The 24,085-nt window shown below is 45.4% G+C and overlaps 1 protein-coding gene across 1 annotated transcript in view; it reads right to left on the bottom strand.

Moving 5' to 3' along the window:
• Nucleotides 1–12,312: 12,312 nt before the first annotated feature.
• Nucleotides 12,313–24,085, bottom strand: part of ppce (Prolyl endopeptidase) — a 40,729-nt gene continuing 28,956 nt past the window's right edge. The window contains 7 exon segments of the mRNA NM_001173865.1: nucleotides 12,313–13,037; nucleotides 13,200–13,356; nucleotides 14,631–14,762; nucleotides 15,179–15,273; nucleotides 15,688–15,824; nucleotides 15,913–16,016; nucleotides 16,343–16,540. Coding sequence (NP_001167336.1) covers nucleotides 12,743–13,037; nucleotides 13,200–13,356; nucleotides 14,631–14,762; nucleotides 15,179–15,273; nucleotides 15,688–15,824; nucleotides 15,913–16,016; nucleotides 16,343–16,540 — 1,118 coding nt within the window. The 3' untranslated portion in view covers nucleotides 12,313–12,742.

Here is a 24,085-nt window from a genome sequence, read left to right as displayed (position 1 = left end):
CAAGCTTTGTAGAGTCAAGCCTTTAGGCCCTTTCAGTAATTTGTGGTAGCACAGTTGAATGCGCCTCAAAATTAGTTTTTTTTGTTGTTATATGTGCCTTATGAGAGTTGGCATTATGACAGTGATTTATTTCATGGAGTTAAATTGTGTTTTGTAGTTGTCTAATGTTGAGCATCAAGTGTAACCACCTGTCATTTGCAAGGTCACTAAAATGTCATTAGCTTCACAGTGCCATCTTACTTTTTGTTTATTTCTACACTTGTGAAGGGTGGGGTGGGACTCAACTCTTCCCAAACCTGCCATTCAAATCCTTGAATGCCAATACCAAACTCCCTCAAACATGACAGGACAAACTCATTGCCCCGTGACATGTGTATGAACACTGTTTGAGTGATTGAGACACAGTCGCTCAGCACCAGGATGGAGGAGTAGTGGAGTTGTTCTGGCCTAGAACCAAAATGGCTGCCCTTCATCTGTCAATTGGACCACTCCCCCCTCCAGTTTCCCTAGTGCAGGAGGAAAAACAACCCAGCAGATGGTGTGAGAGATTGAGTGCTCCTGGGAGCCCAGCAGGGTTGTTTGGTCGACAGGAGCCTCGGTCCAGAACCCCCGACTCAAGCTGGTTAGCCGTCTGTGGCCCTTACAGTGCCCCTCCTCTGCAACTCACGTGACCCTCAGACACTACAGTAAGGGGTGTGCTTAACACCGCCAGGTATGTACATTGTAAGGGTTGACATGTGAGACATCAGCTGGTCTCTGTATGTTAGTTAGAGACTGATGAAGGGGGAGGGATCAGTGGGTTCATCTGACGCCATATTTGAGATCCATATGAGTCAAGCAACTAAACCGGAAATCACACAGCAGCTATCTATATGACCTTAATAATATATGCACTCTATGTGGTACAGTAAATTCACATCTTAAGTGGTTTAGCTGGCATGATCATTATAAATCAGTGCACACAGGTCTCTATCAATATCCTTCCATTGTTACGCATATAACCTCCCAATGTCATTGACAATGTCGTCTCACTCATCGTTTCTGTGTTCAGAGAGGGTTTATCATTGTCATGTATTAGGGACACTAACTCACATTGGGAAATGCACTGGAACAATCAGGGGCGGACTGGGATAAAAATTCAACCCTGGCATTTTAGCCACACCTCGGGAACCGCGGTCCATATTGACCCCGTTCCACAGTCCGCCAGTTGAGTATTTCAGCAGTACACTATAGTACAGCATTCCTAAGCTTTTACTATACCAGTGGCTGGTGAAACATAGTCCTCCTCCTTTTAAACCAGCTCATGTTTAAGACAAATACAACATGTAAAAGCACAACTGGAGAACTGGAGACTCACCACTAAAAATGTGCCTTTTTGCCTCCCTGTTGTGCAGTCTGTCTCTGCATCTTCTCTGCTGTCACACTGTTTCTGTCTGTCTGTCACTCCTAAGTGTCAATTGATATTACATATAGAACTGCCAGTACATCTGTGTCTCTCTGTTTTCCTCCTACCTCCACTGCACTCACCTCTGAGCTGTCTCTGCTAAGCCCAGCATCCTTTCACACAGCACTGGTACTAGAAGACCAGGGGACCACAGTGCCTGTGCTGGGCCCAGCAACATCCTAGTTGTGAATTAATAAACATATTTATTAGATAAAGAAGAACAATTACTGACTGCTGCAGCAGCAGATGAGATGTCTGTGCTGCTAAACATCACTGGGACCAGAAGTCCACAGGAACACACTGTCTGAGCTGGGCCCAGCAACATCCTAGGGTAACAATTTATTGTAAGTGTCCACAATAAACCATTTATAAGGCATTTACAAACGGTTTGCTCATAATGTATTAAACATTACTCCCACATTTGTAAATGTTAGTAAGCTAGTTATTCACAGTATACAGTATATAGTGGTAGCAGTGGCAGAATCATGTTCTGGGGAGTGGGGAGTTTGTTAGGATCAAAATAAATATGAAAGGAGCAAAGCCCAGGTAAAAAGTTAGAGGAAAACCCACCTCAGTCTTCTGAAAACCTAACCCTGGGTTCTAATAAGCTATGTGGAATTGTTTTAAGAAGGTTACACCAAGGATAATTTTGCTATTTGATTTAGAATTTTAAGACCCCTTCAATTATCAAAAGAAAATATACAAAAACTATTTGATGAAACATTTTATTTGGCTTTACCGCTATTAGCCCATACAAACACATTGAATAACAGATTCACTACATGGAACAAAAGATAGCCCCCCCCTGAAAAATCTAAAGGAAGTTTGTTCTGAAGTGTCTGCCCTATATCTGAGAGATATAAGGAAACATTTATTTTTTTACATGTACTGTATTTAATCCCTTATTTTTGGTACTAAACAGTCTCTATATATACTTCCATTCATTTTTTCAGCTGGTACTGGGGGACCTTCAGACGAGTCTTGTGAGGCCATTGGGCGTCCTAGAGAAAAACTGACATGTACTGTCTGTGTTCGTGAGAGTCACCTTTCCACAGAGAGGTCGCATTAGTGTGTAGCCCAAACTTGCTCCTGTAAGTCGGCGTGGATAAGAGCGTCTGCTAAATGACAAAAATGCAAATGTGAATGTAAACTGTTCGGATGCTACAAACAGAAGTTGGCAGATCGGCTGTACCTACTTCTGCTGAGTCTCAAGACGCTTGTGGGGGTCGTAGAGCAAAACGGAGAACCCCATCGTGTTTGTGAGAGTCTCATCATTCCAGAATATTTTCATAATAGTTTGTTGGCCAAACAGACGATTTTGTGAGAAGGACGATTTTCAGAATGTCTCATGGTCTGACAAACACCGCTCTAGCTCTGCCACATTTCACCACAGATGCGGGTGGAGACTTATCCAATTATGATATTGAAGTTTTTATTTATGTTTCTTAATTTTATACATTTTGTATAACTTACTTTTAACATCTAATTTAATTCCTTTTCAGATACAATTTTAATGTATTAAAATGTTAAAAAAGTTCAAGGGACTGTAGACTTTCTATAGGCACTGTAATTCCTTATAACAGCCAAACTACATATTTCAAATTAGCGCATGTCATATGCCCCCAGCCCACTTAGCTAAGTGTTTAAATATTAGCCTACAAATAATTCAATAGAAGAAAAGAGAGAGAGAGAGAGGAGAGAGAGAGTGACAGTTCCTTAATGTTTTGGCTGTAAAATACAGCCAATGGCTATATTAAGGAACTGGAAGTCTCTCTCTTTCTGTTTTATTCTACAGAATTCCATATAAAAACCTTCAGTGTCATAGAACGATGCCAGGAGTAGTTTATGTGGATGCGGATAGATTTCTATCATTGTCCTTTGTTTGACAGTGTGGTTGAGCGTATACGTATCTTTCTGCCAAGAAGTGACAGGCCTTTCAGCGAATTAAATAGGCAGGACTTTCCAGCCTTCAGTGACGAAAAAGCAGAGAAATCATTCTGTGACTTTGGTGACTGGAGTCTCTGACAATTTTATGGGCTTTCCTCTGACACTGCCTATTATATAGGTCCAGGATGGCAGGAAGCTTGGCCCCAGTGATGTACTGGGCCATACGCACTACACTCTGTAGCGCCTTACGATCAGATGCCATACCAGGCGGTCATGCAACCGGTCAGGATACTCTCGATCGTGCAGCCGTAGAAGTTTTTAAGGATCTGGGGACCCATGCCAAATCTTTTCAGTCTCCTGAGGGGGGAAAAGGTTTTGTCGTGACCTCTTGGACCATGATAGTTCATTGGTGATGTGGACACCAAGGAACTTGAAATTCTCTACCTGCTCCACTACAGCCACGTCGATGTTAATGGGGGCCTGTTCGGCCCGCCTTTTTCTGTAGTCCACGATCAGCTCCTTTGTCTTGCTCACATTGAGAGGTTGTTGTCCTAGCACCACACTGCCAGTTCTCTGACCTCCTTCCTATAGACTGTCACATCGTTGTCAGTGATCAGGCCTACCACTGTTGTGTCATCAGCAAACGTAATGATGGTGTTGGAGTCGTGTTTGGCCACGCAGTCGTGGGTGAACAGGGAGTACAGGCGGGGACTAAGTACACACCCCTGAGGGGCCCCAGTGTTGAGGATCAGTGTGGCAGACGTGTTGTTGCCTACCCTTTTGCGGAGGGAGGTGTTATCGTTGTCGGTGATGCTTTTGTTACCATCGATCACCACATTCTTTTGGAGAGATTGGAAACCCAAATTGGTCTACACGGACAAGTTCTGGCCTGGTTTAGATCTTATCTGTCGGAAAGATATCAGTTTGTCTCTGTGAATGGTTTGTCCTCTGACAAATCAACTGTACATTTTTGTGTTCCTCAAGGTTCCGTTTTAGGACCACTATTGTTTCCACTATATATTTTACCTCTTGGGGATGTCATTCGAAAACATAATGTTACATTTCACTGCTATGCGGATGACACACAGCTGTACATTTCAATGAAACATGGTGAAGCCACAAAATTGCCCTCGCTAGAAGCCTGTGTTTCAGACATAAGGAAGTGGATGGCTACAAACTTTCAACTTTTAAACTCGGACAAAACAGAGATGCTTGTTCTAGGTCCCAAGAAACAAAGAGATCTTCTGTTGAATCTGACAATTCATCTTGATGGTTGTACAGTCGTCTCAAATAAAACTGTGAAGGACCTCGGCATTACTCTGGACCCTGATCTCTCTTTTGAAGAACATATCACGACAGTTTCAAGGACAGCTTTTTTCCATCTACGTAACATTGCAAAAATCAGAACATTTCTGTTAAAAAATGATGCAGAAAAATGTATCCATGCTTTTGTTACTTCTAGGTTGGACTACTGCAATGCTCTACTTTCTGGCTACCCGGATAAAGCAATAAATAAACTTCAGTTAGTGCTAAATACGGCTGCTAGAATCCTGACTACAACCAAAAAATGTGATCATTTTACTCCAGTGCTAGCCTCCCTACACTGGCTTCCTGTTAAGGCAAGGGCTGATTAAGGTTTTACTGTTAACCTACAAAGCATTACATGCGCTTGCTCCTACCTATCTTTCCGATTTGGTCCTGTCGTACATACCTACACGTACGCTACGGTCACAAGACGCAGGCCTCCTAATTGTCCCTAGAATTTCTAAGCAAACAGCTGGAGGCAGGGCTTTCTCCTATAGAGCTCAATTTTTATGGAATGGTCTGCCTACCCATGTGAGAGACGCAGACTCGGTCTCAACCTTTAAGTCTTTACTGAAGACTCATCTCTTCAGTAGGTCCTATGATTGAGTGCAGTCTGGCCCAGGAGTGTGAAGGTGAACGGAAAGGCTCTGGAGCAACGAACCGCCCTTGCTGTCTCTGCCTGGCTGGTTCCCCTCTCTCCACTGGGATTCTCTGCCTCTAACCCTATTACAGGGGCTGAGTCACTGGCTTACTGGTGCTCTTCCATGCCGTCCCTAGGAGGGGTGCGTCACTTGAGTGGGTTGAGTCACTAACATGGTCTTCCTGTCTGGGTTGGCGCCCCTCCTTGCATTGTGCCGTGGCGGAGATCTTTGTGGGCTATACTCGGCCTTGTCTCAGGATGGTAAGTTGGTGATTGAAGATATCCCTCTAGTGGTGTGGGGGCTGTGCTTTGGCAAAGTGGGTGGGGTTATATCCTGCCTGTTTGGCCCTGTCCGGGGGTATCATCGGATGGGGCCACAGTGTCTCCTGACCCCTCCTGTCTCAGCCTCCAGTATTTATGTTGCAGTAGTTTATGTGTCGGGGGGCTAGGGTCAGTCTGTTATGTCTGGAGTATTTCTCCTGTCTTATTCGGTGTCCTGTGTGAATTTAAGTATGCTCTCTTTCTCTCTCTTGGAGGACCTGAGCTCTAGGACCATGCCTCAGGACTACCTGCATGATGACTCCTTGCTGTCCCCAGTCCACCTGGCCGTGCTGCTGCTCCAGTTTCAACTGTTCTGCCTGCGGCTATGGAACCCTGACCTGTTCACCGGACGTGCTACCTGTCCCAGACCTGCTGTTTTCAACTCTCTAGAGACAGCAGGAGCGGTAGAGATACTCTCAATGATCGGCTATGAAAAGCCAACTGACATTTACTCCTGAGGTGTTGGCCTGTTGCACCCTCAACAACCACTGTGATTATTATTATTTGACCATGCTGGTCATTTATGAACATTTGAACATCTTGGCCATGTTCTGTTATAATCTCCACCCAGCACAGCCAGAAGAGGACTGGCCACCCCTCATAGCCTGGTTCCTCTCTAGGTTTCTTCCTAGGTTTTGGCCTTTCTGGGGAGTTTTTCCTAGCCACCGTGCTTCTACACCTGCATTACTTGCTGTTTGGGGTTTTAGGCAGGGTTTCTGTACAGCACTTTGAGATATCAGCTGATGTAAGAAGGGTTATATAAATACATTTGATTTGATTTATGTCCCAGGGTCCTTAGCTTAGTGATGAGCTTCGTGGGCACTATGGTGTTGAACGCTGAGCTGTAGTCAATGAACAGCATTCTCACATAGGTGTTCCTTTTGTCCAGGTGGGAAAAGGCAGAGTGGAGTGCGATTGAGATTGCGTCATCTGTTGGGACGGTATGCGAATTAGAGTGGGTCTAGGGTATCTGGGGGGATGCTGTTAATGTGCGCCATGGCCAGCCTTTCAAAGCACTTCATGGCTATCTACGTGAGTGCTAAGGGCGGTAATCATTTAGGCAGGTTACCTTCACTTCCTTGGGGACAGGGACTATTGTGGTCTGCTTGAAACATGTAGGTATTACAGACTCGGTCAGGGAGAGGTTGAAAATGTCAGTGAAGACACTTGCAAGTTGGTCCGCGCATGCTTTGAGTACACGTCCTGGTAATATGTCTGGCCCTGCGGCTTTGTGAATGTTAACCTGTTTAAAGGTCTTGCTCACATCGGCTACCGAGAGCGTTATCACACAGTCATCCAGAACAGCTGGTGCTCTCATACATGCTTCAGTGTTGCTTGCCTCAAAGCGAGCATAAAAGGCATGTAACTCGTCTATAGTAGGCTTGCGTCACTGGGCAGCTCGTGTCTGGGTTTCCATTTGTAGTCTGTAATAGTTTTCAAGCCCTGCCACATCCGACGAGCTTCAGAGCCGGTGTAGTAGGATTCAATCTTAATCCTGTATTGACGCTTTGCTTGTTTGATGGTTCGTCTGAGGGCATAGTGGGATTTCTTATAAGCGTCCGGATATATGGCCAATGTACCACGACTAAGGGCTGTTCTTAGCACGACGCAACACGGAGTGCCTGGACATAGCCCTTAGCCCTGGTATATTGGCCATATATCACAAACCCCAGAGGTGTCTTATTGCTGTTATATACTGGTTACCAACGTAATTAGAGCAGTAAAAATACATGTTTTGTCAGCCGTGGTATACTGATATACCACAGCTGTCAACCAATCAGCATTCAGGGCTCGAACCACCCAGTTTATAAAAGCCAATATAATGACTTGTTAGGCTATATTTCAAGTAACCTAGTGTCTAAATGTTCCCCTGAATCCCCCTAATTGGCAGCAGTAGGCTACATGATCTGTGTCAGTGTGCGTGAGTTTCTTTCTCTGTTTTCTTACTACCTCAACTGCATCACTGTCCTCTGCGGCAGCGGCTTTTAGGGTTTGCGTTTGCGGTGATGTGGACTGGTGTGGCTAAAATGCAGAATTTTTGTCCCAGTCCGCCCCTGACTGTTCCAGTGCATTTCCAAATGTTAGTTAGTGTCCCGAATTCATGACAGTGATAAACCCTCTCTGAACACAGAAACGATGAGTGAGACGACATTGTCGATGACATTGGGAGGTTATATGCGTAACAATGGAAGGATATTGATAGAGACCTGTGTACACTGATTTATAATGATCATGCCAGCTAAACCACTTAAGATGTGAATTTACTGTACCACATAGAGTGCATATTTTGTTAAGGACATATAGATAGATGCTGTGTGATTTCCGGTTTAATTGCTTGACTCATTTGGATCTCAAATATGTCCTCACATGAACCCTAAAAGTTCTGGTTCTACTGGTCAGACTGCTGTGTCCGTGAGATATGACAGCCGCTGCAGCAGAGGACAGTTATGCAGTTGGTAGGAAGAGAAAGAAACTCACGCTATCAATCATATGAAAAGGACGTGGTTGTAATGGTAGAAGTACGTAACACATGATGCGTAGTTGTTTTCTGGAGGACTGGTCAGGCAGCATAGGGGTGAAGACGGATGCACTTAAAGACACTTTTCACGTCTTCTGGCTGACCAATCGGGCACAAGGGTCTCAAGGTTGACAACTCTCTGATGCATGACAGTGAAACAGGGTTTCCGTTGGCGTTCCTTACAGCAAGGTCAGCACTTCTGTACACACAGTTCTGTTCTGGTGTTCTGCACCCACCGAGAACACAGAGACAGCCCCGCTGATGGACTGTCTGCAGCCACCTGTGTGTGTGTGTGTGTGTGTGTGTGTGTGTGTGTGTGTGTGTGTGTGTGTCAAGTTCTGTTGTTCACCACATTCTGTTCTGACCCTCTCTCTCCCATGCAGCATACAATCAACTACTATGTTGAGTTGAAACCCCTAGCTAATGTATTTTTTCAGTCCAAGGGGTAAGGTTTCTTGACTAAACACAGTCAATTGTCAGATGCTATATTTTCCTCTGCGTAATACCCACTTTGATTTAAAAACACATACAGCTAAAAGCATTGCTCAAGCATTGTAGTTCTATATCAGTTATCTGCTGAGACCCATCCACTGCAGAAGCCAGGAGAGACAGGTGTGTGTCAGACGATCCAAAGCACAGAGAAGGTCTATAATCACCTCCCTATAGAAGGACATTTAAGAAGATATTGTCACAGCCAAAATGATAATATTTGACACTGCAGGGATAGCTTGGAGTGGCATGAAGTGTAGAAAGATAAAGGGTGCCAAGGTGCCCCTTAATCACCCCACGTTCATCCTCCTGTCTTTAGTTTATATATCCAGAGATAATAGAGAAAGTTAACACATATTTTAACATAGGCTATATTCGTGTTTTACTGAATAGTCTACACACAAAGACCAGTCCTTGTAGCCTACTGTCAATTCCAGGGACTTGTCGTCCAGACTCCCAATAGGCTTTCCTCATAATCCGTTTTCATGCACTGTTTAGGTAATATATTGTGAACTATAACTAGTGAAAAGAAAGCAGTCCGTCTTCAATGAGACTATATGAAGGTGTCCAAGTTCAAAGTCTGCTTTTCAACAGACAACAATAACCCTGCCCCTTGTCTCCACTCTCCTAATGAATTGGTTTTACCCTGTTTGTGAAAAATGTACCCTTCCCTCCTGTCCTAATTTTCCAATTTGCTGTGTCATTTATATGTAATTGAGGATCGTATTGGGCCATATTAGTCCCACAAATAGGATGATATACTTTATTGAAGTGCTGCTTTATAAAGAGGCCCCCATAAACCAAACATCAATTGTGGCCCTTGGAGGAGACTAGGGCTCTCTGGTATACTGTGGGGTTTTGTATAACAGGCTCTAATTATTTCTCGGAGGGCAATCCTGGTTGCTACTCCACTACCATTATATGGACACTTTTTTTCAATGGGTTGTAATGAAAAAGAGAGTGGTGTGTTGCTCTGCTTGTGTTTGCAACTCATATTCTTTAACCAAATAGGAAAAGCTTGTTTTCACCTGCAGAGTCCTGGGCCTGCATAGGAATGTAAAGGTATTAGTATTTTTAAACATCAGAGCACCTTGTAGGAAGGTGGCTTTCCTTTTTGTTTGGGGGAAGTAGAACTTTGTGCCCTTGATGCTTAACTGTTCACAGACTGAAAACAGTCAAAGCAGAACATTACACTTGTTCTGCTTTGTGCGTCAAGACAAACCCTACCCTGATACTGAAGCATATTGGGCCACATTCAAAAGCTTTAAACGTTTTAAAAGTTGGCAAATGATGTGTAAAATACAATTGGCTAAAAGAGTCTGTTACACTTGTATTCATTGTCTACTTTTTCCTTTAAAAAGTTGCGGAAACATTTCATGGATACCTGAGCTTGGTAGATACACTCAGCACTATATCACTTTACAAATCACTGTGAAATCACCAAAGCCTTATCCTCCCGTCTCTGGGTGGAGTATCTGGTTATTTGCAGGGCTGAATTCAGAGGACTTTTTGGCAGCAGATGTTCCCCTCAGCCTGTCACTAGGATTCCTTAGTGGCAGAGGGGCCGCCCATGAAAACGCCATTAGGCCCCACCAGTCGCCAGACGAGCGTGTGCCCAGACTGTCAAATTGGGGCCAAGCCAAAGCCACCACCCTCTACCAGCGCCATGTGTCTTTTGCCCTATCAACCCTTAGATACAAAACTACATAACATGATAAGGAAATGTTTCATTCCTTGCCTTACAATACACCTTGGTAGACAAAACAACAAAACACCACCTGGGCCGTAACCCTGGACCGTGACCCTGGCCCCAGCTGAACTGAGTGAGAGGCGCAGTGGTGGCAGATGGGGAGTCTGTGAATAAATCGATTAGGGAGCCTTTGACGGATGGGGTTTGTAGGGGCGCACGACACACCAGAGAATTAATTTGGCTAGGCGAAAAAGCCATGCCAGGACCATTCATCTCGGCACAAATTCGGCAATTTCCCAGGTCTAGGGGCTCAATTAGGGCAGTGTTTCCAACAGTTTTGGGGGGAATAAGGAATGAGCAAAAAATAGAGAGGAATAGCTGAATGGGTATAAGCTCTGATCACACCTGGTAGATTCCACAGAGGTAAAGTTATTTGCTATACACTCAGGTTAAATTAAACAACCTCGTTTAGCCATAGTCAATCCCTTTCTCTCCTACATGTGCAACAGTGCCAACAGCTGAATTGCGTCCTGTATTTCTGAATCCCCTGTCTGATGAGTTCCACCCCACCTTAGTCCCCATTCTCTGATTCAGTGTCTCTCTAGATGATTTATGTAGCAGGGTCACTGTATGACCTCCAAACCCGCCCCATCCATTCAGCACCTGTCACCAAACCGCCTATGTGCGCTTACTGAAAACTCGGCCATGCGTGCAAAATGGCAATTTTCCATCCTCCATAAAAAAATCCCTTCAGTGGGAAAGTAGGAATGTGATAAGTAAAACAGGTGTGCCACTCAATGTGCTAACGAGGGAGCTGAACTGCACGCACCATTGGCCACAACATCTGTCACTCTGCTGAATTAGATTCTACCCCTGGAACAGTTTGTAGAGTAAGAGGCGATGATGGGGAGCTTAGATTGGATACAAATTAGATGGGGGGGCACAGAACCCCTGTTCTCCCTCCTGGTCCCCAGAATGTAGAAGGCTTGTGACAAATTATAGGGTGTCATATTGGAGGGGTACAGACCCATACCTGTCAGAGCCCAGGGCGGTACCCCCGCTGACCACTACACCCTCTCCTAAGAGATGCTAATGAGCTCGTCAACCTTAACCAGGCCTAATTGGAGGCGTTGTGTGTCCCTTAAGGTCGGAGGGCAGGTTAGAGCCAGCAGTGCGACAGCTTACCACTTCCTGCTAGCTAGGGTCACATGGCTCACCTCTGTTCTCTGTATAAACAAATTCAAGAAAAGACAGACACCTTGCATTTTAACAGATGCTCTTATCCGGATCGACTTACAGGAGCAATTAGCATGAAGTGCTTTGCTCACGGGCACATCGGCAGATTTTTCACCTAGTTGGCTCGGGGATTCAAACCAGCAACCTTTCGGTTACTGGCCCAACGGTCTTAACGGCTAGGCTACCTGCCACCCTTAAGCTTGCTATTACGGTGTGGTAGGACTGGAGTTGCAATTTGTGGTTGCGGTTATAAAACAAGTTCAAAGATGCCTCTATTTCAAGACTGAATAGATGAATAGAGTACGACTGAATGAACCCCCATATAATGCAACGAATGACAGCACTGCTTTTCATTTTGCCTTGTCTTTCAATACAGAGAGAGCACTTGTATAAACACATTTACAGCTAATAAGCTGAAAGACCTTGAAATGGGTGCATTTTCAAAAAGCTAAATGCGTTATGGCTACGGTGGATGGCACAATGGAGAAAGCCAAGGTATACATTTTGTGCTTATTTTTCTCTGAATAGGGTTTGATAAGACTGTCATTGGTGAGGACTGTTTATCATTGTATTGGAAATCAGGGCAGTCTGGCGGACAGCTAAGGTTGCACAGTCAGGAACTGAAGCTCCATAGAGCTATTCCACTGTAACATACTGCCACCTACTGTGTATAGAGGACAAGTGCATTGCATCCTAGAGAATTAAGTGGAAGCAGTCTTACCCACAAAAATATTCCATTACAGGAAAAAGTGATAAATGATGTACAATTGGCAAAACAATCGTAGAAATAACATTTTATTTATACAAAATAAAGTGAATATATTGATAAGTTATCAAAACATCACAGCAGGGTAAGCCTACACAAAACACAGCCCTTATTTGAAGTGTTTCTAAAACCCCTATGGGAAAAATGAATGGTGGAAAAACAATTGGAACCATTTCCCTGTTTGACTGTTAGATTTTATGGGTATTATGACACGTCCACTGTGGGGTTTTATAGTGTACAGTATCAGTTTGTCAAACATCACCTGTTTTCCCAGTCTCATCCTCCCTCCACTCCTTAAATTTCCCTCCCCATTCCTCTCTCCTAACCTCCTCTGTTTCTGCTAATCTCTCCTGCTACTCCTCTTTTTCTCACTTTTCCTTTACCTTTTCCCTCCCCTTTTCTCCTCCCCCTTCGACCTCTCCTCCCTGCCTCCCTGCCTCCCTCACTCACTCTCTCCAGCTCAGCCCCAGTGTCTGGGCGATGAAGGAGAAGATGTGTGTATCCTCCAGGATGGCCTTAGCAGTAGGCTTGCCCGCTCCATGACCGCTGCGGGTGTCCACCCTGACCATGAGAGGCTGGCGCTGCCCGGGGCTGCTGCCCACACCGTGCTGCAGTGTGGCACAGTACTTCAGGGTGTGGAGGGGCACCACCCGGTCGTCATGGTCGGCAGTCAGTAGGAGCATGGCAGGGTAGGCAGTGCCAGCGTAAGGGCTAGGGGGGAGGTTGTGAAGAGGGGAGTACCTGAGGGTGAGAGGGGAGAGGAGGGAGGGAGAATGTATTTATTGTACAAATTACGAAGTGCATGTGCAGAGCTAGAACGCGGCGTCCAATGCAGTTATGGTCATGTTCAGTATGTGATGTATGTTTAATGTGTGTGTGTGTGTTTGAGTTTGCCAGACTTACTTGATGAGCCATTTGAACTGCTCAGGGTGGTCTGCGCAGCCGTAGTCAGTGGTCCAGGCGTGGCCAATGGTGAACTTGTGGAACTTGAGCATGTCCATCACCCCAACTTCAGCCACAGCACAACCGAACAGGTCCGGACGTTGGTTCACACATGCCGCTGGGTGTGTGTGAGTGAAAGAGTTAAATCTCAAGACACACCGGTGTCCAAACCAGGAAGTGGCAGCAGTGTTGTTTGGCAATGCATATCCATGTGTATTGCTTATGGTCTAGATTCCAAGCTGGCTGTGCTAATGTTGTTATTTTGTAGAAAGCACTTGTTGATACTAGCCAGATAACTACCTAGCAAGATGACAAAGAACACATTTAATTCACTCTCCATAATCCCATACTGCCAGCCCATAGCAAAAATGTTTAGCATATTTGCTAGCTAGCACAACATTACTAGATAGCTAGCTAAGGACACTGCACTAACTCGGCAGCTAACACAGGAAGCTGTTTCATGAAAACTAACCATTGTGATTTAATTATAACGTTAATAATAGCTACAGTGGTTAGCTAGCTTGGAGGAAGTATTTAGTGTTGTGTGCATTGCGTCTGTGCACATAGCTAGCTACCATCCCATAGCCTACGTTGCATATGAAGTGTGACTGGCTCATCCGTGGAGACAATGCCCTCTTTTTTTGGGGGCTTCCCCACGTGGGGGTTCCTGCTCTCTGACTGGCTCAAAGTCACGTTGTTGTCCACTAACAAGAATTGAATTGGTAGGTGTGTTGCTACTGCTCTTACAAAAAAAAAAAGATTGCAGTTTTAAATGTGCAGTGAAAGTGCAGTAACTGCAATCAACTGTTATTTTGGATGCAGTATTTGCAACATACTGCAATCTTTTTTTTAATAAGGGTGGGTTGGCACACAGCAGGTTCTGATTTGTTCTAGCAAGTAAAGGAACGGTCTCCCACTGTGATAAGTACCTATCGGCAGTGAGATTCTCAGTGTGTTGTGAGAGAGAGAGAGGCCTGTCTTACACTTGTTACACGCATAATTATACTTCTTAAAACATACCCAACTCACTCTTTGACCGTCACACACACTACAACAACATCCAATCTTTCCTAAATGGCCAATTAAAATAGGGAAGAACACTTTAGTTGGGTTTGTACAATGCCATATGGTTGGCAGTCTTTCTAAATCATGTAGCTTACTACTGTTTAATGTGCTGTGTAATCACTGAATTAATTGAAGCTAAGTAGCTAACTACTATTGGATGGATTTTAAATTAACAATCATACTGAAGATATAAAAAAATGAAAATAGATAATACAGTAATGACTGATTGAACTAGGAGACAATTTAGAAAGATGGTCTTTAAACACACACACCCACACACACACACACACACACACACACACACTTCCCCATCCCCCCTCTCCATACCCACGAGCAGTCCCCCATTGGAGGCTCCGTTGATGGCTATGCGGCTGGCTGTGGTGTAGTTCTCTTGGATCAGATACTCTGCTGCACACTGGAAGTCATCAAAGCAATTCATCTTGTTCCCCAGGATACCACCTAGACAGAGACAGCAATTCAACTCAACAGGATACAGCCATAGTCTATAGATATTATTATTATTATAATATTAATAATATATGCCATTTAGCAGACATTTTTAACCAAAGCATGCAAGCCATGCATACATTTTACGTGCAGGTGGTCCCGGGAATCGAACCCACTATCCTGGCGTTGCAACTGCCAAAGCGGCGCCATGCTCTACCAACTGGGCTACAGAGATAGACTGGGGCTGGATCTCAATAGTCATAACTATAGTAGTTTCCTGCTCATCTTATTTGCCCCACCCGAGGATGAAAGGTGAAGGCAAAATAGTGAAAAGCTGTGCTCGTAAAATAGACTAGCGAATCACAGCCCATAGTTTTAGGTTAAATCAAGCTATTTCTATGTGTCTTTATGCGGTGAAGATACAGTACCTTTGTGCCAGGTCTGTCCGTACTCCCCTCCTCCTCTGATGTTGGCTACAGCCAGGATTCCCCCCAGGTGTCTGACAAAAAGCAGGTATGGAACACTGACACACACACAGAGTGAGACACAGAGTGAGACACAGAGTGAGACACAGAGTGAGACACAGAGTGAGACACAGCGAGAGACACAGCGAGAGACACAGCGAGAGACACAGCGAGAGACACAGCGAGAGACACAGCGAGAGACACAGCGAGAGACACAGCGAGAGACACACAGCGAGAGACACACAGCGAGAGACACACAGCGAGAGACACACAGCGAGAGACACACAGCGAGAGACACACAGAGAGAGCACACAGAGAGAGACACAGAGAGAGACACAGAGAGAGACAGGACAGGTGTCACTCAAATCACACCGACACAGAATACAGGTCATTTGGATGAATTATACTTATGAATTCCTGGAGAGGAAAGATGCATAACGTTCCACTGGAGATTCATGCATTGTGATACTAACTTGTAGTATGGTTGGATGGAGTTCTCAAAACCTCCGTATCCATACAGGAAGACAGGATGTGATCCGTCCTTCTTTAGACCCCGGGCGTGCACCAGAAACATGGGGATTTTAGTTCCATCCTTACTGGGGTAAAACACCTGAAACACACAACAATGTTGTCATACTGAGATTGTCGAGATACTATAAGTCGTTACTGTGCACAGACGCAATCTGCTGTTGTCATACCTGGTTGGTCTCATAGTCCTCCTGTTGAATACCCTTCACCTCCACCTGTCTGAACACTGTGGGTTCTGGAGACGCCTTGCTCAGGTCACAGTGGTAGATCACACCTGGGAGGGACACCACACATAGGGGTTTGAGGTCATGAGGAGGTCAAAGGTTAGAGATGAAAAGAAAGTTGGCAGAGAGGGTACTCAACAGTAGTATTCAAAGTTAGTCTTCTTTGTGTTGAATGTTAGCTGTCACTCCTTAGTGAGGATATTAACCGTAATGAATCATAATTAGGTGAAAACACAAAAAAGGAGGCATAAACACTTCAGGTTATGCCAATGAACATCAGCCTCGTTCATAGGTTAGTCCCAATAAATGACATATCCTTTTCATATATCTAACACCACAAAATAAGTTGGGTATCCCCTGCGAGACAGTACAGTACCTGGCGTGGTGAAGGAGGTGAACTTGTAGAAGAAGTCGGAGTGTTTCTTCTTACAGCTGAGGCCCACCACAGTGCCCACGTCCAGAGGCAGATCTCTAACCAGACCACCAGTGGACAGCTCATACAACTGCAGGATGTCCTTCACGTCATGGACATAGTTGACCACTAGGTGGTGCTGGTTCACACAGGCCACAGAGCCTATAGAAACACAGAAAATGCTCACAATGTAGGCTAATTGGTTTCTTTATGAGCATATCAGCAGGTCACTTATTTCTGTTTAAAACTTGAAGCATTATAAGAAAAGCATAATGCACCAACAACCTGACATATACACTGAGTGTACAAAATATTAGGAACACCTTCCTAATTTTGAGTTGCACCCCCCTTTGTTCTCAGAACAGCCTCGATTCGTCGGGGCATGGACTCTACGAGGTGTCGAAAGCGTTCCACAGGGATGCTGGCCCATGTTGACTCCAATGCTTCCCACAGTTGTGTCAAGTTGGCTGGTGGTGGATCTCTACTCCGAATAGCCTGTTCCGTCTCGTCCCACAGATGCTCAATTTGATTGAGATCTGGTGACTGGGCAAGCCACTGCAGTAAGCTGAATTCCCTGTCATGTTCTTGGAACCATTCCTGGATAATCCTAGCCTTGTGGCATGGGGCATTACCCTCCTGAACAAAATGTATTCACTGCTGCCATGAAGGGATGCACCTGATTGGCAATGATGTTCAGATATCCTATGGCATTCAAACGTTGCTCCAATTTTATCAAGGGAACCAATGTGTGCTATGAAAACACACCCCACAACATCACACCACCAGCCTGCAATGTTGACACGCAGCATGATGGATGCATGTACTAGTGGTTTTCTCCATACCCTAGTCCTCCCATCAGCGTGAAACAACATGAACCGGGATTCAGCAGACCAAGCAATGTTTTTCCAATTTTCCAGTGTCGAGTGTTTTTGTTCCTTAGCCCACAGCAGCCGCAGTTTCTTGTTTTTTGCTGAAATAAGTGGAACTCTGTAAGGTCATCGGCTGCCATACCCCATTTGTGTTAATGTACGACAAGTTGTGCATTCTTTTATGGGTCTTTGGACACCAATGCTGTACTGGACTGTCACTTGACTAACAGTAGCCCATCTGTTACGCTGCTCAATTAGTTTATCATGTATGCTCATTTTTCAACGTTAAAGTACACTGCTGTTTTTCTATTGTCCAACAGATGGCAGTCTGCTTCTGTACAGCATGGAACACAGACTGTTTACTCCTTTCACTTCAAATGGACTTTGTCTAAGATACAGTAAGTACACTGGACATTCTAGTAGAGGTCGACCGATTAATCGTCATGGCCGATTAATTAGGGCCGATTTCACGTTTTCATAACAATCGGTAATTGGCCTTTTTGACGCCGATTATGGCCAATTACATTGCAATCCATGAGGAAACTGCGTGGCAGGCTGACCACCTGTTACGCGAGTGCAGCTTCAAAAGGACCTTGTGGCTGCAAGGAGCCAAGGTAAGTTGCTAGCTAGCATTAAACTTATCTTATAAAAATCAATCAATCTTCACATAATCTACTAGTTAACGACACATGGTTGATGATATTACTAGGTTAACTAGCTTGTCCTGCTTTGCATATAATCAATGCGGTGCCTGTTAATTTATCATCGAATCACAGCCTACTTCAACTTCGCCAAAAGGGTGATGATTTAACAAAAGCGCATTCGCGAAAAAAGCACATTTGTTGCACAAATGTACCTAACCATAAACATCAATGCCTTTCTTAAAATCAATACAGAGAAGTATATTTCTTTAAACCTACATATTTAGTTCAAATAAATGCATATTAGCAGGCAACATTAACTAGGGAAATTGTGTCACTTCTCTTGTGTTCAGTGCAAGCAGAGTCAGGGTATATGCAACAGTTTGGGCCGCCTGGCTCGTTGCGAACTGTGTTTCTTCCTAACAAAGACCGTAATTAATTTGCCAGAATTTTACATAACTATGACATAACATTGAAGGTTGTGCAATGTAACAGCAATATTTAGACTTGGGGTTGCCACCCGTTTGACAAAAGACGGAATGGTTCCGTATTTCACTGAAAGAATAAACGTTTTGTTTTCGAAATTATAATTTCCGGATTTGACCATTATTAATGACCAAAAACTCTTGAGCGTGCCATCCTTGGCCAGCTCTCTTGCTATCTCTCTCAGAATGACCTTCTTGATCCAAATCAGTCAGGTTTCAAGACTGGACATTCAACTGAGACTGCTCTTCTCTGTGACACGGAGGCTCTCCGCACTGCTAAAGCTAACTCTCTCTCCTCTGCTCTCATCCTTCTAGACCTATCTGCTGCCTTTGATACTGTGAACCATCAGATCCTCCTCTCCACCCTCTCCGAGTTGGGCATCTCCGGCGCGGCTCACTCTTGGATTGCGTCCTACCTGACAGGTCGCTCCTACCAGGTGGCGTGGCGAGAATCTGTCTCCGCACCACGTGCTCTCACCACTGGTGTCCCCCAGGGCTCAGTTCTAGGCCCTCTCCTATTCTCGCTATACACCAAGTCACTTGGCTCTGTCATATACTCACATGGTCTCTCCTATCATTGCTACGCAGACGACACACAATTAATCTTCTCCTTTCCCCCTTCTGATAACCAGGTGGCGAATCGCATCTCTGCATGTCTGGCAGACATATCAGTGTGGATGATGGATCACCACCTCAAGCTGAACCTCGGCAAGACGGAGCTGCTCTTCCTCCCGGGGAAGGACTGCCCGTTCCATGATCTCGCCATCTCCATTGTGTCCTCCTCCCAGAGTGCGAAGAGCCTTGGCGTGACCCTGGACATCACCCTGTCGTTCTCCGCTAACATCAAGGCGGTGACCCGATCCTGTAGGTTCATGCTCTACAACATTCGCAGAGTACGACCCTGCCTTACACAGGAAGAGGCGCAGGTCCTAATCCAGGCACTTGTCATCTCCCGTCTGGATTACTACAACTCGCTGTTGGCTGGGCTCCCTGCCTGTGCCATTAAACCCATACAACTCATCCAGAACGCCGCAGCCCGTCTGGTGTTCAACCTTCCCAAGTTCTCTCACGTCACCCCGCTCCTCCGCACACTCCACTGGCTTCCAGTTGAAGCTCGCATCTGCTACAAGACCATGGTGCTTGCCTACGGAGCTGTGAGGGGAACGGCACCTCCGTACCTTCAGGCTCTGATCAGTCCCTACACCCAAACAAGGGCACTGCGTTCATCCACCTCTGGCCTGCTGGCCCCCCTACCTCTGCGGAAGCACAGTTCCCGCTCAGCCCAGTCAAAACTGTTCGCTGCTCTGGGACCCCAATGGTGGAACAAGCTCCCTCACGACGCCAGGACAGCGGAGTCAATCACCACCTTCCGGAGACACCTGAAACCCCACCTCTTTAAGGAATACCTAGGATAGGATAAAGTAATCCTTCTAACCCCCCCACCCCACAAAAAAAGAGAAAAAAAATGTACTATTGTAAAGTGGCTGTTCCACTGGATATCATAAGGTGAATGCACCAATTTGTAAGTCGCTCTGGATAAGAGCGTCTGCTAAATGATGTAAATGTAATGTAAATGCAAAGGCTTGTATTTCTGTGTGTTTATTACATGGATATTCAGCTAGCGGGATATACGCTGCACCGGCAAGATAGAACAGCACACTCCAGTAAGACGAGGGGGGGCAGTCTGTGCATATTTGTAAACAACAGCTGGTGCACGAAATCTAAGGACGTCTCTAGATTTTGCTCGCCTGAAGTAGAGTATCTTGTGATAAATTGCAGACCACACTACTTGCCTAGGGAGTTTTCAGCTATACTTTTCGTGGCTGTTTATTTACCACCACAGACGGATGCTGGCACTAAGACCGCACTCAGCTGTATAAAGAAATAAGCAAACAGGAAACCGCTCAACCAGAGGCGGCGTTCCTAGTGGCCAGAGACTTTAATGCAGGGAAACTTAAATCAGTTCTACACAATTTCTATCAACATGTTAAGTGTGCAACCAGAGAAAAAAAAATTGTAGATCACCTGTACTCCACACACAGAGACGCGTACAAAGCTCTCCCTCGCCCTCCATTTGGTAAACCCGACCACAATTCTATCCTCCTGATTCCTGCGTACAAGCAAAAATTAAAGCAAGAAGCACCAATGACTCGGTCTATAAAAAAGTGGTCAGATGAAGCAGATGCTAAACTACAGGACTGTTTTGCTAGTACAGACTGGAACATGTTCCGGGATTCTTCCGATGGCATTGAGGAGTACACCACATCAGTCACTGGCTTTATCAATAAGTGCATCGAGGATGACATCCCCACAGTGACTATACGTACATACCCCAACCAGAAGCCATGGATTACAGGCAACATTCGCACTGAGCTAAAGGGTAGAGCTGCTGCTTTCAAGGTGCGGGACTTTAACCCGGAAGCTTATAAGAAATCCTGCTACGCCCTCCGACGAACCATCAAACAGGCAAAGCGTCAATACAGAGCTAAGATTGAATCGTACTACACCGGCTCCGACGCTCGCCTTACGTGGCAGGGCTTGCAAACTATTACAGACTACAAAGGGAAGCACAGCCGCGAGCTGCCCAGTGATACGAGCCTACCAGATGAGCTAAATCACTTCTATGCTCGCTTTGAGGCAAGCAACACTGAGGCATGCATGAGAGCATCAGCTGTTCCGGACGACTGTGCTCGCCTTAGCTGATGTGAGTAAGACCTTTAAACAGGTCAACATTCACAAGGCTGCAGGGCCAGACGGATTACCAGGATGTGTGCTCCGGGCATGTGCTGACCAACTGGCAGGTGTCTTCACTGACATTTTCAACATGTCCCTGATTGAGTCTGTAATACCAACATGTTTCAAGCAGACCACCATAGTCCCTGTGCCCAAGAACACGAAGGCAACCTGCCTAAATGACTACAGACCCGTAGCACTCATGTCTGTAGCCATGAAGTGTTTTGAAAGGCTGGTAAGGGCTCACATCAACACCATTATCCCAGAAAACCTAGACCCACTCCAATTTGCATACCGCCCAAACAGATCCACAGATGATGCAATCTCTATTGCACTCCACACTGCCCTTTCCCACCTGGACAAAAGGAACACCTATGTGAGAATGCTATTCATTGACTACAGCTCAGCGTTCAACACCATAGTACACTCAAAGCTCATCACTAAGCTAAGGATCCTGGGACTAAACACCTCCCTCTGCAACTGGATCCTAGACTTCCTGACGGGCCGCGGTGGTGAGGGTAGGTAGCAACACATCTGCCACGCTGATCCTCAACACTGGAGCCCCCCAGGGGTGCGTGCTCAGTCCCCTCTTGTACTCCCTGTTCACCCATGACTGCATGGCCAGGCACGACTCCAACACCATCATTAAGTTTGCAGACAACACAACAGTGGTAGACCTGATCACCAACAATGACAAGACAGCCTACAGGGAGGTCAGAGACCTGGCTGGGTGGTGCCAGAATAACAACCTATCCCTCAACGTAACCAAGACTAACCAGCCTTGGTTTCTGAAATTTCTGGTCACAACTTGTAGACTTGTTTACGTGCTGCTGTGCGTTTTGTTGCTCACCTTACTTTGCTACCTGACAACTTTACGGTTTTTACTTTTTAATTACCGTTTATATATTTTGTTTTCCCTCGCTCAACTTTTTCTCATTCAACTTTTTCACTCCGGACGCTTTATCTGGACGTGGTTTGTCAGGACCTCCACCAGCCGAAGCTAAGTAGTAACATTAACATGATGCCTTCTAATTGCAGTTGCTGTACTCATAATATACAGGAGGACGTTCGCCATACGGCGAGGATAGCTGTGCTGCATGCCCAGCTTAAGATTTCAGTGTGGGAAAGGATGAAACAGCGTCGGTGCCACCAGTAAGTACAGATGGTAGTATAAATCCCCTCGCACAGTCCCCGCAGCCGGACAAATTTCTCATGGCTTCTGGAGGGAAATGCTAAAGGAATGCTCAACCGGTGTCGCTCATTCAGCCGACAGAAACTTTCAACTGGTTCTCCCCATTAAGCAGCGAGTCGGAGTCAGAGGCCGAGCCTTCTCTGGTCTCTACTCCTCCCGTTACCGGGTCTGAGACGCCGAAGCCTCCAACCATTAGCTCTGACAAATTGAAAACCCTAGTCATTGGCGACTCCATTACCTGCAGTATTAGACTTAAAACGAATCATCCAGCGATCATACACTGTTTACCAGGGGGCCGGGCTACCGACATTAAGGCTGATCTGAAGATGGTGCTGGCTAAAGCTAAAACTGGCGAGTGTAGAGAGTATAGGGATATTGTTATCCACGTCGGCACCAACGATGTTAGGATGAAACAGTCAGAGGTCACCAAGCGCAACATATCTTCAGCGTGTAAATCAGCTAGAAAGATGTGTCGGCATCGAGTAATTGTCTCTGACCCCTCCCAGTTAGGGAGAGTAATGAGCTCTACATCAGAGTCTCACAACTCAATCGCTGGTTGAAAACTGTTTTCTGCCCCTCCCAAAAGATAGAATTTGTAGATAATTGGCCCTCTTTCTGGGACTCACCCACAAACAGGACCAAGGCTGGCCTGTTGAGGAGTGACAGACTCCATCCTAGCTGGAGGGGTGCTCTCATCTTATCTACGAACATAGACAGGGCTCTAACTCCTCTAGCTCCACAATGAAATAGGGTGCAGGCCAGGCAGCAGGCTGTTAGCCAGCCTGCCAGCTTAGTGGAGTCTGCCACTAGCACAGTCAGTGTAGTCAGCTCAGCTATCCCCATTGAGACTGTGTCTGTGCCTCGACCTAGGTTGGGCAAAACTAAACATGGTGGTGTTCGCCTTAGCAATCTCACTGGAATAAAGACCTCCTCCATTCCTGCCATTATTGAAAGAGATTGTGATACCTCACATCTCAAAATAGGCTACTTAATGTTAGATCCCTCACTTCCAAGGCAGTTATAGTCAATGAACTAATCACTGATCATAATCTTGATGTGATTGGCCTGACTGAAACATGGCTTAAGCCTGATGAATTTACTGTGTTAAATGAGGCCTCACCTCCTGGTTACACTAGTGACCATATCCCACGCGCATCCCGCAAAGGTGGAGGTGTTGCTAACATTTATGATAGCAAATATCAATTTACAAAAAAATATATGTTTTTGTCTTTTGAGCTTCTAGTCATGAAATCTATGCAGCCTACTCAATCACTTTTTATAGCTACTCTTTACATGCCTCCTGGGCCATATACAGCGTTCCTTACTGAGTTACCTGAATTCCTATCGGACCTTGTCGTCATAGCAGATAATATTCACATTTTTGGTGACTTTAATATTTACTTGGAAAAGTCCACAGACCCACTCCAAAAGGCTTCGGAGCCATCATCGACTCAGTGGGTTTTGTCCAACGTCTCCGGACCTACTCACTGCCACAGTCATACTCTGGACCGAGTTTTGTCCCGTGGAATAAATGTTGTGGACCTTAGTGTTTTTCCTCATAATCCTAGACTATTGGACGACCATTTTATTACGTTTGCAATCGCAACAAATAATCTGCTCAGACCCCAACCAAGGATCATCAAAAGTCGTGCTATAAATTCTCGGACAACCCAAAGATTCCTAGATGCCCTTCCAGACTCCCTCCACCTACCCAAGGACTTCAGAGTACAACAATCAGTTAACCACCTAACTGAGGAACTCAATTTAACCTTGCGCAATACCCTAGA

The sequence above is a fragment of the Salmo salar genome, chromosome 14 (assembly GCF_965601325.2).
Source record: "Salmo salar chromosome 14, fSalSal1, whole genome shotgun sequence".
Taxonomy (NCBI): domain Eukaryota; kingdom Metazoa; phylum Chordata; class Actinopteri; order Salmoniformes; family Salmonidae; genus Salmo; species Salmo salar.
The sequence above is the reverse complement of the archived record's forward strand: the minus strand, read 5'-3'. Positions and strand labels throughout refer to the sequence as shown.